The sequence below is a fragment of the Nelumbo lutea genome, chromosome 4, assembly GCF_056320005.1.
Source record: "Nelumbo lutea isolate HS-2025 chromosome 4, American lotus-T2T, whole genome shotgun sequence".
Lineage (NCBI taxonomy): Eukaryota > Viridiplantae > Streptophyta > Magnoliopsida > Proteales > Nelumbonaceae > Nelumbo > Nelumbo lutea.
The window spans coordinates 16,496,159-16,514,080 of NC_142687.1; the positions used below are offsets into that span (position 1 = coordinate 16,496,159).

At 36.3% G+C, this 17,922-nt stretch overlaps 1 protein-coding gene and 1 long non-coding RNA gene across 2 annotated transcripts; both read right to left on the reverse strand.

The window, feature by feature from the left end:
- Nucleotides 1–133: 133 nt before the first annotated feature.
- Nucleotides 134–1,919, reverse strand: LOC148854198 (uncharacterized). The gene is made up of 2 exons (XR_016112236.1): nucleotides 818–1,919; nucleotides 134–424 (listed from the first exon to the last, which is right to left on the reverse strand). It is a non-coding gene; the product is annotated as an uncharacterized LOC148854198 (long non-coding RNA).
- Nucleotides 1,920–8,623: 6,704 nt separating this feature from the next.
- On the reverse strand, nucleotides 8,624–12,581 carry LOC148854199 (small ribosomal subunit protein uS4y). Its single transcript, XM_088984463.1, has 3 exons — nucleotides 12,491–12,581; nucleotides 11,790–12,171; nucleotides 8,624–9,123 (listed from the first exon to the last, which is right to left on the reverse strand). The coding sequence occupies exons 1-3, from the start codon at nucleotides 12,516–12,518 to the stop codon at nucleotides 8,940–8,942; spliced, it is 594 nt and encodes a 197-aa protein (XP_088840589.1). The 5' UTR covers nucleotides 12,519–12,581; the 3' UTR covers nucleotides 8,624–8,939.
- Nucleotides 12,582–17,922: the final 5,341 nt, after the last annotated feature.

Sequence of the window (17,922 nt, forward strand, 5' to 3'; positions counted from 1 at the left end):
AGTTTGTATTTGCTCATTCAACGAATTAAGGAACGCATAAGCTATTACATCTATGGCAATCGTCCTCCCATAGCAAAGGGTGCTCCATAAAAGCAAAACCAAATTTTTTCATATGATTTTTTTTCGGAGGGGGTGGTAGAAAGATCGAACGGAATTATAACATTCAATAAGGTAAAAGCAATAGAAGACGACGAAAAATCTCTAGGGAAGCTATTGTAGCATTTACACGAAATAACAAGACCTCTGGAAAACAAGAAGAAGAAATAGATTTGACAATTAATCCAAGTCTATGTACGGTAAACCGCTGCTTTCTTTTCGACTTGCCGAACGATCCAACCCGTCTAGAAGGACAAAGGCAGAGAGAAACAAACATCTTAAATTCCACCTTAATCCTCATCCTTCTCTTGTAATTTCTCGCCTGTTCCTGCGCAAGTTGTCTTAAAAAATTAAAAGATTCTCGTCGATTCACATCTTCATATTAGACTGAAATACTACTATTCAAACACAGAAATCCATAGAGGCAGTGCAGTTAAAACTTAAAACCGCAATAAGAATTGAAATTCTTCCTCTCCATACACGGTTTATGTTTTGCAGAAGTAGAACTATGTCGATTTTTTGAGCGACTGCATATCAAAGGAATATCCCTTGCCCTGCCCAACCTTATTCCCCGGATGTAAAATTTTCCAGGAAACATATATATATAAACAAATAAACGAAAAAGAAAGGAAAACGACTTCAAGATTCCTGTGGCAGAGCGTTATTAATATGGACATCATCTGTGAAGAATAATGGAAAAAAGAAAGGTTCGCTTTCGAACCTTGAATTAATGAAGAACGGCCGTCTTGCCGCTAAGTGGCGAACAAGGCAGGATGGGCCTCGCTATCATAAATCTGTCCATTTGAGAAGTCAGATTTTGAATAGCGAGCTTTTCCTTTAGACCTTCAGCGATGTCCTCACCGAGGTTGGAATCTTCTTCTCTGATCTTCAGCACTTGATGATGAATGATACATTTCCAATTTGCCACCGGTTTGAGGGGCATCACATTCTCCGGCGATTCCTCGCTCCGTTGATAACCTTCAAGACTCGTAGAATCAACCTTTGTCGGAACCGTCCCTTCTGTATCCATGTCGATAACCGAGCTTCCAAGATTGCTGACATTCTGCAGAACACGACGAGAGCACTGGTCTCCAGATTCTTTCGCAGGCTCTGCTTTCATTTTTTTTACCTAAGCCGAAGAACCAAGAACAGGGATTCTTTCTCTCAATCTGCAACTCCTTAGCTGGGTAGCTGTGGACGAAGCAAGGAGATTGTTGGGTTCCCGCAGGCGCTGGTTTCGCCTTGAAAAATCAATGAGTTGGTCATCATTTTTCGTCTTCCAAACCTATTGTCCTTCTTCTTCAAGAAGAGAATATATATATAGATAGAGAGAGAGAGAAATAAGAGAGAAGTTTATGCACTGCTACACAGGTGCTTTGTATTGGTGGAGCTTCCTTCCTTATAATTCACGCGTCGTGAGAGGAAGAGAGAGTCATGTCCTGCGTGAAGCTTCTAAGACGCATACGCGTGACTGCAAATCTGCAACCGTGAAACAGTGATCTGAATATTACATCTGGACGACCGGTAGTTAACCGTCTGATTCGTGGGCCACCCAGACGTTGGTGTTGTAAGTTGCAATAGAAATAATCTCGGCCTTTCATTCTTGTCGCCACCTTGATCATCGGATCTCCTTTTGGGCGTTTAACGCCGAGTCCAGACTCCACACTCCAGAGTAGTGAAGCAGCTCGAAGTCCTGGGCTCCTAGCTTGTTTTGCTTAATTTGTTTTCCACTCGCAATCTTTATTTTGAATTTTCCCAAGTAAGCCCTCAGTGAAATGGTCAACATTTTAAATGGGATTGTGTTAGGACTTGGAGGCAAATCCGTTCCTCGTCAGTACAAGTCACCTCAACTTTAATTGCAAAATGATCGGATCACGTTGCACTAAAAAGTAGATTTAGAAAAGCCACGCGGCAAAACATGTAATCACGAATAAATTTGTTTGGGTAATTTGCTAAAATCTCTCCTGAATTTCTGACAGATGCTAAATCCCCCGTGAAGGTTGGTAATTGTAATCACTTTCCTTCGATTTTCAGACAGTTGCAATTAGACCCCTTTATTAGAAAAAAATAAGTGGTATGAAAATGTCCGAAGTATTCATGCAATTACTATTAACACTGGTTTCTACATAAAAATAATAAAAAAAAAAAATTCAATGTTGCAGTTTCACCTTTGATCGATTGATATGAAAGGTAAATTTAGAAAATAAATAAATTTCAGAAAATAGAATGTAAGAAGGATTTAGTCATTTAGGGCCAGGGCTAAACTTTAAAATTACCATTTGACATATTATTGTACCCCTAATCTGTAAAAGTTTCAAAATTTGTGCTTTTAAAGTCCAAAAGCACAAAGCTCGTGAGGCCTAAAAATGTGTTCACTTAGTTGTTTTTAACGCAATTTTGTTTCTGATCAACCCAAAGTTCAAAAAGCAAAAGATTATTATCCAACCGAAGTCTATAAATCCTGTTGAAGCAGCCCTCTGTTCAAAGCCTCTTAACCCAAGTTTTTCATTCATTTTATAAAGAAAAATAAAATAGTGCCGGCTTGGCATATATATAGTTCCATTGGATATTAGAGTTGAAAACAGACAGCGATATCGAGTTCAGATACAATCATGGTTTTTAAAACCGAATCAGTCAGGTGTCTAATTATCGGTTTGAACGATTCAACCGTTAGACCCAAATGATCGGTCTGTTCTAATAAAAAAAATTAAAAATGACCAAAACTATTCGAATGATTAATCGGTCAGTTTAACAATTTGTTAACTGAAATCAACAATTTGTTAAAGAAAAACAGACCAATCAAATTATCAATTCCTGAATTTTCCGATCCGACCACCCAGTCCGATTCAGTCCGATTTTGAAAACCATGAATACAATCCTTTCAAAATTCAATTCAGAATATTAGCGCGTTTAATTATTGCCATACTTGGAATATTGGCGCCATCCACGAGTTTTGCAATGTTGACAATTAATTGTTTCACAAGACCCATGCATTTTAAACTACTGGGCCATCACGTACCATAGACAAAGTCACAAAGCAACCAAATAGTGAAAATGAGAATAAAAGGGACTATCACCTGGGCTACCAAAAAAATTTATATTACCATATAGTTAAAAATGAGAGTAAAAGGATCTATCACTTTGGGCTACCATAATAATTTTTATTTTCTATTATTATAATAATACAATTTTAAAAAACTCACGTGATGTTTGGCATTGATAATGATTTCTCCTTGCCGATTATTTAGAAATCAGTGACTTAAAAAAAATTATAAAAAATTATTGTTCGGTATCATTTATGTCATGTAAGTAGATTTTTTAGAAATAGGCTTTGAATATGTTTGGTAAACGACTGATTATTTTTGTATTAGAGTTATTATTCAATGCCACGTTGGATGTCATGTCATCCTCAAAAAATTGGAATCAAGGTTTTAAAAGCTAATTCTGAAATAGAACTGTTCTGGGCACCATTTTCTGGTTTGGTGGTTAAATCGTACGGGTCAAACGGTTTGACCCATAATGTCATAAATAAATCAAAAAACAAAAAAATATATTTATATATAATAAAAAATATCATAAAAATTAAATAAAATACAGAAAATACAGGAAAAAGAACAACATATGAAAAAATAAAAATATCTAAATATAAAAGTAATAAAATCCAGAAAATACAAAAAAAATACAGAAATTTACAAAGCCATTAGATAAAATTTACCAGCTGAACATGCCTTCCACCACCTAGCATCCAATACTTTTTTTTATTTCATTAAAAATATTAAAAAAAGTACAAAGCCCTGTACAACGAAGATCTGTACAAGGATAATCAAATCTGAACCTATAGGTCCTATACTCGTTCTCAGATATAACTTTCTGCAGCTTTACAAAAAGAAAATTCCAATCAAAAAAATATGAGCTGCTTGTTTTTTCACTTTTTGTTTAATACAATGAAGAGAAGAGGTAAAACAAAATGAGGAACAAAAGGCTTAAACAAGTTAATGGTTCAGAACTGAACAGTGGTCACCGGCTCACTTAGTTACCTGAAAAATTACAGTGTTCGCTGCCAGCTGCAGTGAAGAACCGAAGATAGTCGCCGGAAGTTGGAGTCCACAGTGTTCGTCGGTAGCCCTAATGAAGATAATCGTCGGAGCCGTTCCTTTCAAGATGCAGTTAAGAAATAGTGAAAGCCTTTGGTTTCATAGTGTTCGCTGACAGCTACAATGAAGCTTTAGTCGCTGGCTGTAGCTCGGATTCTGGGAAGGGTGGTGCCAGTGTATCACCGCATGAAGGCTTTTGGTTTTGGGTTTGGCAAAGCAAAACCCTAAGAGGCTAACTAGATAAGACTTTCGAAGGTTAGATGTTAGGATAGATTAGGCATTTTATTTTTGTTTTATTTTTATTTTAAAATTAAAAAAATAGAATTTATAAAATGCCAAATCGCTAACCGTTGGTCGGGTCGAATGGGTTGACGGTTTGACCGGCCGAGTCGACGGTTTTTTTTACTGTCAACGTTTTTTCGCTAAATGACAATTCGAGGTAACATAGAACCATTCGAGTGACTAGTTTCCGATCCAAACGGTCCAATCGTCCAAGTCAATGACGGTTCAAAAACGTTGTTTTGTAGTGTTTATGATCTGTGAGGAGCATATTACCAAAAGGCTAAAATATTAAATACTTCGATGCAAGGTTTTTAAAACCAATCCAGACAATGAAGCAGTCAGGTCTGGTCCCAGGTTGAATGGTCCAACCACTTGAATCAAATGATCGACCCATTCTGATAAAAAAATAAAAAATGGTCAAACCATTGAATGGTTCAATCACCCGAATCAGCGATTTTTCTGGATCCCAATTTTTCTGGTCCAGTCCGGTTTTAAAAACCATGCTTAAATGTAACCTACTCGCACTCCACACACTCCGGTTACCTCTACTAACAAATAAAAAGATATTTTCAGAACCTATGATGATTGTTCCCTTCAAAAAACAGTTTAACATTTCTCTTTGTATAATTTCTACTTAATCCAATTGCCTACACAATTATGTTGACGAGGAATTTAAATGAAAACAAATGAAATTTTATGGTTTTGACTTGTCTTGCAGTCATCCTACTCAGATCTTCGCATATACTGGTATAAATAACGATTCTCTTAATTTAGCCTAAACAATGAGCAATCTCACAAAAAAAAAGTTACTAGCTTCGTACTGGTCAGCATGTTCATAATTTACTATGTTTTTAATCAGTAATTACATAACTATGAAGCTGAAGGGGTGGTCTTGATGTTAGTGAAAGATGGCATGAGGAGCTACACAACTCTTCTTCCCAATCTGTTATGCATTGTCAAACCGCCAGTCACGGCCGGAAGTTGCAACAGTTGCAAGTAATGGAGTTTCTCCTCTCCAGACTACAGCAGATATCCTTTTGAGATAGGATTTAACGAAAAGGGTAAAATTAACATTTTATCATTTCCGTCAAGATTTAATGACAATGACAATTATTAAAAATTTTGAAAATAATTTAATATAAATATATAAACAGTAAGAATAGAGTTAATCAATTAACTCAATTTCCTAAACTTTAAGGATACTTTAAAAATTTGCCCAAAATATTATTATTCTAAGGCAAACAGTAGAAAATTTAGAAAAGAAACGAAAAACATCTAATGGATTAAACAGAACATCCAAAACAAAATAAAATTAAAATAAATTTGGTTGCACAAAGAAAAAGTTGGAAAGTGAACACTCTGCATGCAATACTAGAAATTACAAGCATCATTTAATCAAGGCTTGCATGGGGTCATCAATAGGATGTATGTAACAATAGCCGAAATAAGAGAAGATAAGAAAACCAACAAATTAACAAGACATCTTCAATTTAAATGGATTAGAAAAGAAGACTCAATAGTAACAATGAGAGCAATACAAAATCAAGACAAGACCACTTGGAGACGTAGCACAGGCAGAATGAAGGAAGAATGTTAGAGATCATGATACAGAACTTTTTTTTTTTATTATTAATCACTCATAATTTTCTCCTTTACCCTTTTTTTTTTCCAAAGTGCGGGTTGTAAGACTTGATTCCACGTCAATGCTGGAGCAACCCAGCTAATACACCAACGAGTCAGCCCTCGATTGGTCTCGCACATTCATGATTGGCAACCAAAAGGCTTGCGAACAAGAGTCTCTCCAGAAATCTAGGCCATGTTTGGCAACATTCCCAAATGTTCTTGTTCTTTTAGAAATTCTTGCTCTAGAATAAGAATTTTATTTCTTGTTCCTTGGGAATAACAAATGTGTTTGGCAATCTATTTTTCGAGAATGGATTTTTGTTCTTCAAAAACAGAAACAATGTTTGGATAATGAAACTATTTTTTAAAATTAATTCTGCAAATCCATCCCCATTAAGCTTAAAATTAACAAAAAAACAAGTGTCAAATTAACCATAAATCATGGTTTTCAAAATCGGATCGGACCGGACAGTCAGACCGGAAAAACTGAGAACTGCTCAGGTGACCAGTTTCGTTTTCCCCAAAAACCAGATTACCCCCCAAAACCGTTGATTTTGGTCAGCAAACCGCTGAACCAGGCAGTTAACCGTTTGAACAGTTTTGACCGTATTTTTTAAATTTTTTTATTTTTTGTCAGAACGGGCCGAGCGTTCTATTCGAACGATCAGACCGTTCGACCCAATAATCGGACCCCTAACCGGTTTGGTCACCAGGTTGGTTTTAAAAACCTTACCATAAATACCTCAAATTCACAGTGCTCTTAATTATCAAATAAACTAGAAAATTAAAAAAAAAAACACACACACAAATTCACATAAAAAATTTGGCCATTTGGCAGCCAAGGAACAAAATAACTATCAAATTCAAGGGGAGTTTAACACAGAAATTTGAGATTGCTCCTGATTTTACAAGGAGTTGTAACGTGATCTGTATAATCTCAAAGTAGCTCTTCTTTTTTATTCTCTTACTATCGTTTTGGAGTACTGCTTATTTTATATTCAAATATAATGAAATAACTTTTGGATTCATTAAGAAAAATTGGGTAAAGATTCATAAAAAACAAAGGAAAGATGGGTAAAGAATTTTGAGCTTAATTCATGGACGTTTAATGAAAATCCGCAGCCCAACTGTGAGTCAATGAAATATTGTAATTTTGGTTAGAGTAAAATATCAGTGAGTTAAGGACATCTGCAGCATCCAGAAAAAATTAGTGAAAATCCACCTTTCTTTTGCAGCATCCAGAAGAAAAGTTTAACTTTTCTTTTGGAGGAGATTCATCAGAACTATCATTTTCCCAGTTGGATCTAGTCAATGTAATTACCAATTGACTACTGTTATTTTCATGGTTTTTAAAAACGAATCGGTCAGGTGTTCGGTTACCTGTTCGAACAGTCCGACCATTCGACCCGAACAGCCGGTCCATTCTAAAAAAAATAAAAATAAATAAAAAATTAGAAAACGGTCAAAACCGTTTGAACGAATAACCGGCCGATTCAACGGTTTTTGAAAAAAATAGAACCGATCAGGTGACCTGTTCCCGGTTTTTTTGGACCGACCGTCCGGTCCGGTTTTGAAAACAGTGGTTATTTCATTAGCCTACTAAATCATCCAAAAATCAAAATTTGAGGTTTTACTTGATTGATATTATAAAGTAGAAATCACACTTAAATTGTATCTAAAGACAGGCCTCCGATAATGCCAACCAGTGCCGGAGAAAGCTATCAATGAGTTTGCAATATCGAGGTGCAACAATAAAATTCATGAGTATACTAACGTTGGGCATCAGTTCAAACACGAAAAATAGAACCCCACATTTCAATCCGATACAACAAATTAAAACAGAATCCCACATTTCATATTATTCAACAAAAAACGAAAATACTATAAAGAAACCCAGATCAACTAGGATCGAAGTTCAGCAACAAGTAGAGAAGGGAGGATTGTCGAAGAATTCAGGTTGGGAGAAACAGACGAAAGGATCGCAAAACAGAGCATCGGCATGTCTAAAACTTAGCAACTACAAGAAGACAACCCTACCTGTGTAAGTGACTCTGGCCATTTTTAGTCATTCGCCGTCTAGCCCTTGATGCAGTAGCAACATTCAACTCTCTGGGTTGTGCTGCAGTAGAATTGAGGGTGAATGAGCGAGGAATCTTGTTCCGGAGCTAGAGATTATCATTTTGAATGAAAATGACAAAATTGGTCACACATTCTTAATTTACTAGGGCATAAGAGCCACACATTCCCTAAGAACGTGATGCCTGAAAGCGTCAATTTGTCACTCTTGAAGAGTGCTTTTCTCACACGAATGTTTCACTTCTCACTTTTTTTGCCAAACGCATTTTTGGTCCACAAGAATGCCAAAAACAGGGAAAACAGTAGCAAAACGTTGCCAAACAGGGCCCTAGTGATGGGAGAACCATTACATGGATTCAAACTATATTATTTTTCAGATTGTATGGGCTGTTGTCCTTCCTAGTTCCTACCACGAAAAAAATTAACATGGCCAAAAGTGCCAAATAACAAAGTTTTATGACCTCTGCGAAGTACCAACAAGAAGTTAACTATTCAACCATAATACCATCAGTTTCTCGTGACCTGATCAAAATGAACATGTGTTTTAAGTTTAACTTAAAAACAAACAATAACAACGCAAAACGTTCTTCTAAACTGTAACAATCAGGAAGGAATGTGACAATAGTGCAACCAAAACTTCCAACATCTTAAACTCAACGTTCCCAAAAAAATTCGAAGTGGATCTAAGGGAGACAAAGAACATGTTATATGAAACAGAGGCTCAAACCCACTTAGAAAAAAAGAATTCTAAGTGGATCTGACAGAGACTCAATCCTCATCCTCTTCATCTCCATCCCCACCGGCTGCCTTCTTGGCAGCTGCCTTCTGGTTCTTTCGCTTCACTCTTCCAGGGCGGCCACCACCAAGTGGACTAGTGAGAGAGAAATCAATGTGCTTCTGCGAGTCAACCCTCACCATGAATGATGGAATGTTAACTACCTGTCTACCAACTCTGCAGAATAGGAAAATTATGAAAAGTTAATGCTTTAAAATAAAAATAATATATAAGAAGCATCAGATTACCAAAAAGTTTTAGATACACTCAAAATGTAGAAGAAAATGCAGTCAAATGGAAACTCATGATAATACAACTTTATTTGGCAATCCATATAAAAACGGAAATGCAAGGAAGTTGAGAACTTGTTTTGAAAAGTTTAGGCTCCATCTCCAAAATGTAATCAAGCTGGCTTCCGTGAGAACTAGGAAATGATGCTACTTGGTGAAAAATAAACATAACAAAGATGCTGCAACAATAGGATAGATGGCAGGGCCCATAATACAACATCACTTTTGCACAATATAGTAGAAATAAACAATGGAACCATAATAAATTGTCTCCTAGAAGTGCCCCCAATGAAGTCCATTCTCAATTCTCGAAGAACACCCTGCCTCAATGAAATAACCTCACACTCACACTCACAAATCCTGGAAGACAACATTCTTTTTAAGGTATAAATAAGATACATAATCACTCTATATCTTAGCTCAGTTATTGTTGTCCTACAAGCTAAGATGAACTGGTTTTTTTGAGGCCTACAATGAATGCACAAGTCGCTATAAATCCAGATCAAAGCATAATTCAACTATTTCTTCCACTTCTGCCTCATCCAAAACTCCAATTGTTCAAAGCACCATGAGGCAGACCTCCAATGGATTTTATGTCAATGGCCAATGCAACAACCAAGCTTTCATCACTTCATTTCATATATATAAAGACACCTAGTAAACTATTAAAGAGGGAAAAACAACTAAATTTCAAAATAGTTATGATCCCCTTAAATATAGAATTACACTGTACATTAAAAAGCTACATGAAACATGTAAAACAATAGAACAAGATTAAAAACAAATGATTATTCAGTACATATACATCCAATCAATACTGACTGGAGAGAATCCTATGGCCGTAAATAAAATTGACATCAAAAGAAACATTCACTACATTACTTGTTTTAATCCTTGGTATATTTTTGTCCCACAATCATTCAAAAGAAGAAGGTCTGGTCCCATGCATAAAAGACCAGCACCAGCACCCGGGAGAAACAGCAATCCACTGAAAGTTCAAAAGGCTTGAAGGGTTCAAGGGCTAGGAGAAGTGCAAAAAGGACTTGATAAAAATAGTCAGCAATGATTTTAAGACACCATTATTTAATAATGGATATGGCTTCAAACAGAACAGAAGAGCAAAAACACAATTCACGTAGCATATCATATATAGTTGGAATAACACTTGGATGATGATGATGATATTTGTGTTCCTCAATTGCATGCCATTTGAATTAAAATAAGGAGCAACATATACTACTAATAAGTTTTCATATCAGTTCTTATGCTAGTAACATTTTAAGACCATCTTAAAGGTTTCTTCCAATTAGACTTTAAAATTTGGAAAAGTCCAGTTGAAGACTCCTCACTTGCATAACTACAGCATATAGAATTCATTAAGCATGCATGCATACACGCAGAAATGAACGAAGACATATTGTATATACACATAATATCATATCACAGTTCAATGCCACTACATTGCATTTCGACACCTACCTCAACAACCCAATGTATAATCAAAAAAGTATATAAGCAGGTCAGGTTACTTTGTTGAAAACCTAATGATCATGGTCATCATCATTCATCCATGCATGGAATCTGACTCTGTCAAAGTGTATAAATCAATAACATATGTTAAGGATAATCAGGGTTTATCAATATTAGCATGACTGTTTTCCATGGTTGAAACTAACACTTCAAGGTTGCCTGGAAACTTTAACTTAGGCTTGTTAATATAGCTTTTTATAAAGCTTCACAGTGATCGTTCACTGCACTTCCAGTACACATAACCCATGGAGAAAACCTTAATATAATTCAGTATTGTTGATCCATTTTGACATCTATCAGACCAAAACATGCATATGACAGTTACCAAGTGTACAAGCACCTGATCACGTAATAGTTGTCAAGGGAATGCCTGGGCAACAAATAGCCCAATAAAGTATTTATCAAAAAAATAGCCCAATTATTTATCAAAAAAATAGCCCAATAAAGTAGCCTCAATTGAGTGCCTAGTTATTTTGTACATGGAACCATTATATATTCTTTTATGGAGAATATAATAATAATATAAATATTATTAAACTAAATTACTTTTATATTCTAGGGCCCCTGTCCCTCTATTCTCTGAATTTTATTCTCCGAATATATTGATTATCTATGTTTAAATATGAAGTTTATAGTTTTTATGATGATTGTATATAATTACTAGTGAATTGTGGTTGTTGTGTATTATGAGACCTAGGGAATTACCCTATAATTCATGGTTTTTACTTAGAAAACAATAAGTAAACGTGAAGCACTGAGTTCCACCATATACATTTAAATCTCCAAATTTCCATTACAGGTGGGTGTGATATAAAATAACAAAAGATTGCAAATAAAAATCACACCACTTTTTCCAATGACCTTCGACTATTGTACAACCCACATAAGATTCAGGAACAGTAATAAAGGACTAAAATTTGTAAAATTTTGCATAGACCATATATTCAATGATATTACATATTAGCACGAGGATAAATTAGAAAATAATTGATATTATACGGCCCAATAGAATGTGGTTTATACCTGATATGCTTCTGCCTAATGAGCACTCGGGCGTGGTGGATCGATTTTGCCATACCAGACTTGAACACAAGTGTCTGGAGACGGCGCTCAAGGAAGTTCTCCACAGTCAGGGCCAAGACATAATCGAGCTTGTTCTGGCTCTCGTCCAATAGGCCGTACCTGTTCATCCTGCGAAGAAGAGCTTCACCTTCAAAGATCCGGCGAGGGTTCTTCTCATCGAGAGTGAGTAGCATTCTCGCTGCATTACGGATGCGGCTCAGAACGTACTGAACCCTCCACAACTCCCTCTTGCATCGCAGACCATACTCCCCAACTAGCTTCAACTCAGCGTCCAAACGCTCCTTCTCGTAGGGGCGACGAGGTTTCTTGAATGTCTTCCCATCTAAAATAGCCCAATACCAACATTTACATCAAAAAAAAAATTAAAGATAAAAGATACAACTTATAAAATTCACTAGATCCCGTCCATAATAATGGGAGACAATTTACTCTTATACAACATTTTTCAGATGAAGTGGTCAAAGCTAAAGAAAATGTTCAGTTAAAGCGATGGAATAAAACATGAGAATGAGAGCGGCAGAGAACATCAGAAACAACAACAACAACAGCAGATCAAATCATGGGTAACAAGCAAGATGGTTGGGAGAAAGACACCAAATAATGATAATGAAAAGGATAGGTACAGAAGTGAGAAAGCTTACAGTTTCTGTAGAAACTAACGTGAACCATTGCTCCGTCGTCGCTTTCCCCTTCTGATGCCGCGAGGGGGAAGAGAACAAGAAGACGACCAACAGGAGGGAAAAAGTGACGATGTTCTTTATATAGGAACCCTAAACCCTAAAATACCATTCGCGGCTAGGGTTACAGGTTGGTTGGGCTAGTGGACCGGGTCGAGTGATATAACTATGCCCGAACAAAGGTGATCTTTCTTTATTTAGGCTCCGAACGGATCGAACCGAAATTATACAGGCAGATCCATTCGTTTGCATTCGAATTCGAATCGAACAAAATCCATTGGATTTTATATCAAGTACACATCCAATTCAGATTAGAATGGGATATTGAAGAGGATTATAGGAAGGCTACTCCACTTGAAGTAGCGTTGGGCTAAAACTCTGAAATTATGGTTTTGATGCAATGTTATGATCAAGGTTTTAAAAATGGAATTGACCTAGATGGTCTAACTGTTTGATATATATATATATATATATATATATATATTATCTGAACAGCGTTTCGTATGTCACATTTAAATTCCATTTAAAAAGTAAAAACCATTTTGATGGTTAGGGATTTTTGAGTCTTATTTCTCGAGGGAAAAGACTCTCGATAAGGACTCAAAACCAACAATCACCATTTGCAGCAGCTATCATCAACTCCCTTGATCCCTCTATCTCTCGTGTTGATCACTAGCATTTAGAGCAATTAGATCTTTGGAACAAGATACAGAAAATGATTTGAACCCAAAAATCTAGAATTAATTAATTGAATCTAGGAGATATAAATACTAAATTTTTCCACTTCCAATCCTTAAAAAAGGGCTATCAACGAGCTAGAGAAAATCAAGGACAAAAATGGAGTTTGGGTTGAAGAGGTCAATGTGAGATTTCTAAAGTCACGGTTGACCATTTTTGTAAAGTATTTAAAACTTAACACCCCCCAAATAATGATATTGATTTCAACACGAGTAATTGATAGGGATGGCAATTTTCCCCATTTCCTCGATCTTCATGGGGATCCGCTTCGAATGGGGCAAAGATGGGAATGATTTTCCCCCCACGGGGACGGAGATGGGAAATTTTTCATCCCCATTAGTGGGGACGGGGGAGCACTCCCCGCCCTGCGGGGACCCCAATCCCCGCTTCGTGGGATCCCTACTAATATATATGTATATATGTATTTATATGTTATATATGTAAATATGTAAACATACATTTATATATTAATATATTTGAAAATATGTTTGAATATTTTCTAATAGATTGTAAGTGTTAATTATTTTATTTTTATTTTTTTAAATAAAGTAAAAACAAAAACAAAATGGTTAGTATTATAAAGAATCATGGGGAATGGGATGCCCGCAAGGATAGGAATCCTCGTGGGGATGGGGATGGGAATAACCTTGTCCCTGTTAGCGGGGATAAGGACGGGGATGGGGATTTTTGCGGGAATGGGAATGGGGAGAGGCTCCATGTCCCTGCCCCGCCCCGTTGCCATTCCTAGCAATTGATCACAAGGTGCCAAATGACCTTAGATTGAGAGTGGAGGCTGAAACCTGAGGAAGAAATAGAAGCACCTTTGTTCTAGATGGAGCCTAAGAAGGCTCTAAGTTCGAATGGACTCCCTAACCTTTTCTTTCAAAGATATTATAACTAAAAATGATGTCTGTCTAGTTGTACAAAGCTTCTTCAAAACTAGCCAAATCCTTAAAAAAATGAATGCCACCAATATTGCTCTCATTCCAAAGGCTATAAACCTAAAGGAGGCAAGTCAATTCAGACAAATTAGCCTCTACAACACTGTGTACAAGGTCATTGCTACGATTCTAGTAAATAGGCTAAAATCCTACCTCGATAGCCTAATTCGCAAGAATCTTAGTGTCTTTATCCTAGTGAGACTAATCAATAATAATGTTCTCATAGCACATGAGATACTCCATTATGTGAAAACCTCGAAAAAGAAAGAGGTTTTGATGGCAATCAAGCTGGATATCAATAAGGCCTACAACAAGGTGGAACGGACCTTCTTAGAGAATGTGTTGAAAGCTTTTGGATTTGGTCCAAATTAGAACTCCACCAAATTCTAGTTAATGGAACTCCATCATGAAGGTTGCCCCCTAAGGGGTGTCTTAGGCAAGGGGACCTCTCTCCCCCTATCTATTTCTCCTATGCTCTAAAGTGCCTCAACCAATTAGTTGCTTCCTACCATCTCCCATTTATTTATTTATTTATTTTTGTAGATGACAACTACATCTTCACAAAATCCTCTTTGCAAGAATTAACAACAATGGCCGATGCCATCAAAAGCTACGAAAGGGATTTTGGTCAGAAGGTAATTTTTTTCTAAATATGAAGTTTTCTTTAACACAAAATTGCATCCTAAGATTAAAAAGATCCTAGCTCGAAGCATTAACATCAGATTGGTAAACCATCCTTCTGAATATTTGGGATTGTCTACAAACTTTGGTTTCTAGCTTGGTGAAAAGAGTAGAACACAAAACAACTTCTTTGGGGGGGGGGGGGCAGACTTTCTTTCTCATGAAGGCAAAGAAGTGTTAATGAAAGCAGTAGTACCAGCAGCCATCCCATCCTATACCATGTCCTACTTTCTCCTTCCTAAATCAATTTGCTAACAATTAGACAATTTGCTGAAAAGAAAAGAAAAAGAAACACTCCTACTGGGCTTCAATGAGAGGAAAAATAGAAAAAATCCATTGGTTGAGACAAGACCAAGTCACTATGAACAAGTATGATGGGGAAATAGGATAAAGGGACCTGCATTGCTTTAACTTAGCACTCCTTGCTAAGCTTGCGTGGAGATTAGGTTTTAGGAAATACATTTTATGGGCCCAGATCATAAAGGGTGGATATTTGAAAAACAAGAACTTCCTCAATGACAATTTGCCAAAGAATTGTTTCTTGGGGCTGGAAAAGCCCGGAGGTAGGGAGATATGTGATAAAGGGTGAGGTTTGTTGACTAGTAAACAAAGGTCAAAACATATCCAATTGGGATGATTGTTGGATCCCTACTGTGGCGGGGTGTGAACTTATGGGCCCATGACCTAACCCTAGCAATCCAAGATGGGTAGGTGAATTAATTAACCAAAATGCTAGAACCTAGAATGAAACAACTATTATAAATCTATTGGGTGACTATTATGCCTCCCATGTTCTCAAAATAAACCTTGTGTAGAAGGTGATTGAGATTATGTGTTACTTTGGCTCCTTCACAGTAAGAAGAGGTTCAGTGTGAAGTTGGCCTACTGTGTAGCAAAGAAACAGGCCTATACTGCAGAAAGGTCCAATTCTCACCAAATTCAAACAGTCCCCCTTCCATGGAGCAAAATTTAGTTGTTGGAGGTAGAGCCCAAGGTAAAAACTTTCATCTAGAGTGATGCAAGAATGCCATTGCAGTTCAAGCAAACCTTTTTAAAAAAGAGTGGTTAATTTTGACCTTTGTAGAGTATGTGGTAAAGAACTAGAAGCATTCTTTCATGCCTTGTATAGGTATGAGGTGCCCCAAAAAAGTATAGTTTTTGAGCTGTTTTGGTGCCATCGTGGAAAGATATCCACGATGATTTAAATTTTGAGGTTTGGTTTTTTGACTGGATAAAGGATTATGAGAATTCAAAGGAAAACAAATTGTTGTTGCATAGAACTAAAATGTACTTAATCTAGAATTTGTGGAAGTAATAGAAACTCTTTTATCTTTAATGACACTAATGAATCTAATGCTGGTATTATTTTGAATGTGAACATGTAATTGTAGCTCACTACCGAAACTTTGAAGCCTTGCTCAAGCGTTACAAATGCATCTAACCCTAACCAGGGTCATCACTCTTTTTGGCAACCTCCAAACTCTAGGACTTTCAAGGTTAATACAGATGGAGGGTTTAAAGATGGTAAATGCAGTTTTGGAGCTATAATACTAGACAACTCTGTTTGGTTCGAAACAAAAAGAAATGTAGGGGAAAGGAAGGGATTCATTTGCTTTCAAAACAAACACATTGAGGACTTATAGTTGATAAATATTGATCGTAGGATTTGTTTGATAACGAAACATTTGAAAATTTTGCTTGTTAGATGTCAAATACATTTGTGTTTATGTGTGATTATAAGATATGAACAACTAATTCAAATCTGAAACTGTAAGATATCATTTAATGTGTCTTAGGTTGTGTTTAGTACCATTGTCACTTATACCCGCAACATTTTTAGGTGAGTCAATACAAATTTTTGAGAAATTGGTCATGTTTGGTTTGAAGGAAAAAGTAGGGAAAGGAAGGGAAAGGTATGGAAACCTTTACAATCTTGTATAGGTTTTCCTACCTTCCCCTTCCTTTTCTTATTTTTTCCTTCAAACCAAATACAACCTAAAAAAATATGGACATTGGATTGGGTGTTGGCATTTATAGTAGAAACACCAAATTTGATGTTTCTCGAAGAAACAACAATGGCACCAAATGTTGTACTAATAACTCAAAACATATGCGGTAGAACAAAATATATTATCATAAAAATTGTATTAATCAACTTAAAACATTGCAAGTAGAAATGACAACGGTACCAAACACAACCTTACTGTTCTCAAATGCCTTTTAGAGATTGGCTAATGGCTTAAGTGCTCCCAAATATTTTGAAAATGATCCATATTACCCCGTATTATACCCTTTTTTATACAATGGAAGAATTAATGCCAACAAGGCAAGGCCTGCCAGCAACATCAATAAGGAACAAATAACTGAGATCCCAAGGATAGCCGTCCATGAACTTGACTTCCCTCTTGAATGTTTAAAGCCTCCACCATTTTTGTTTGCTTGAGTTCTCCTTCTAGCGAACATTGACTTTATTTTGAGGTATTAGTTTCTTCTTTCAAGGATTGTTCTATCGGTTATTTTGGTTCCTAACATTTCTCCATCTCCATCTTTCAAGGGTTTTAGATAGTTTGAAAAGTTTCTACCAAGTGCATCTTCTGCCATTATTGTCCCAACTTCAATACTGAAGGTGTAAGTGTTTTAGGGTACTAGATAATTCCAAGGTATTTATAGGTTATATCAAGAGGTTTTTGTTTTTCTTTATTTGGATTTTGAGGGGGGGGGGGGGTTGGTCAATTGGATTTTGGTTCCCATTGACCAATAAACACATGTTCTTTTTTTTTCAATTTTATGTAGGGCACATGAAAACTTTATTTTCCTAGGTATCACCCTAGGTAAGTGATACTCATCTCCTAGGTGGGTAAATAATTTTCTCACTTGGGGGAAAATTTGCTAGCACTTGATAGGACAAAAATGTTCATTTTAATAATGGAGTTTTTTTATGTCATGATCATTGCCTTATTTAGCTGGGAAATAAAAGAACATCAGTAAGTAACTTGGTGAAAAACAAATGGGGCCTAGAAGTTATATATTTTCTTT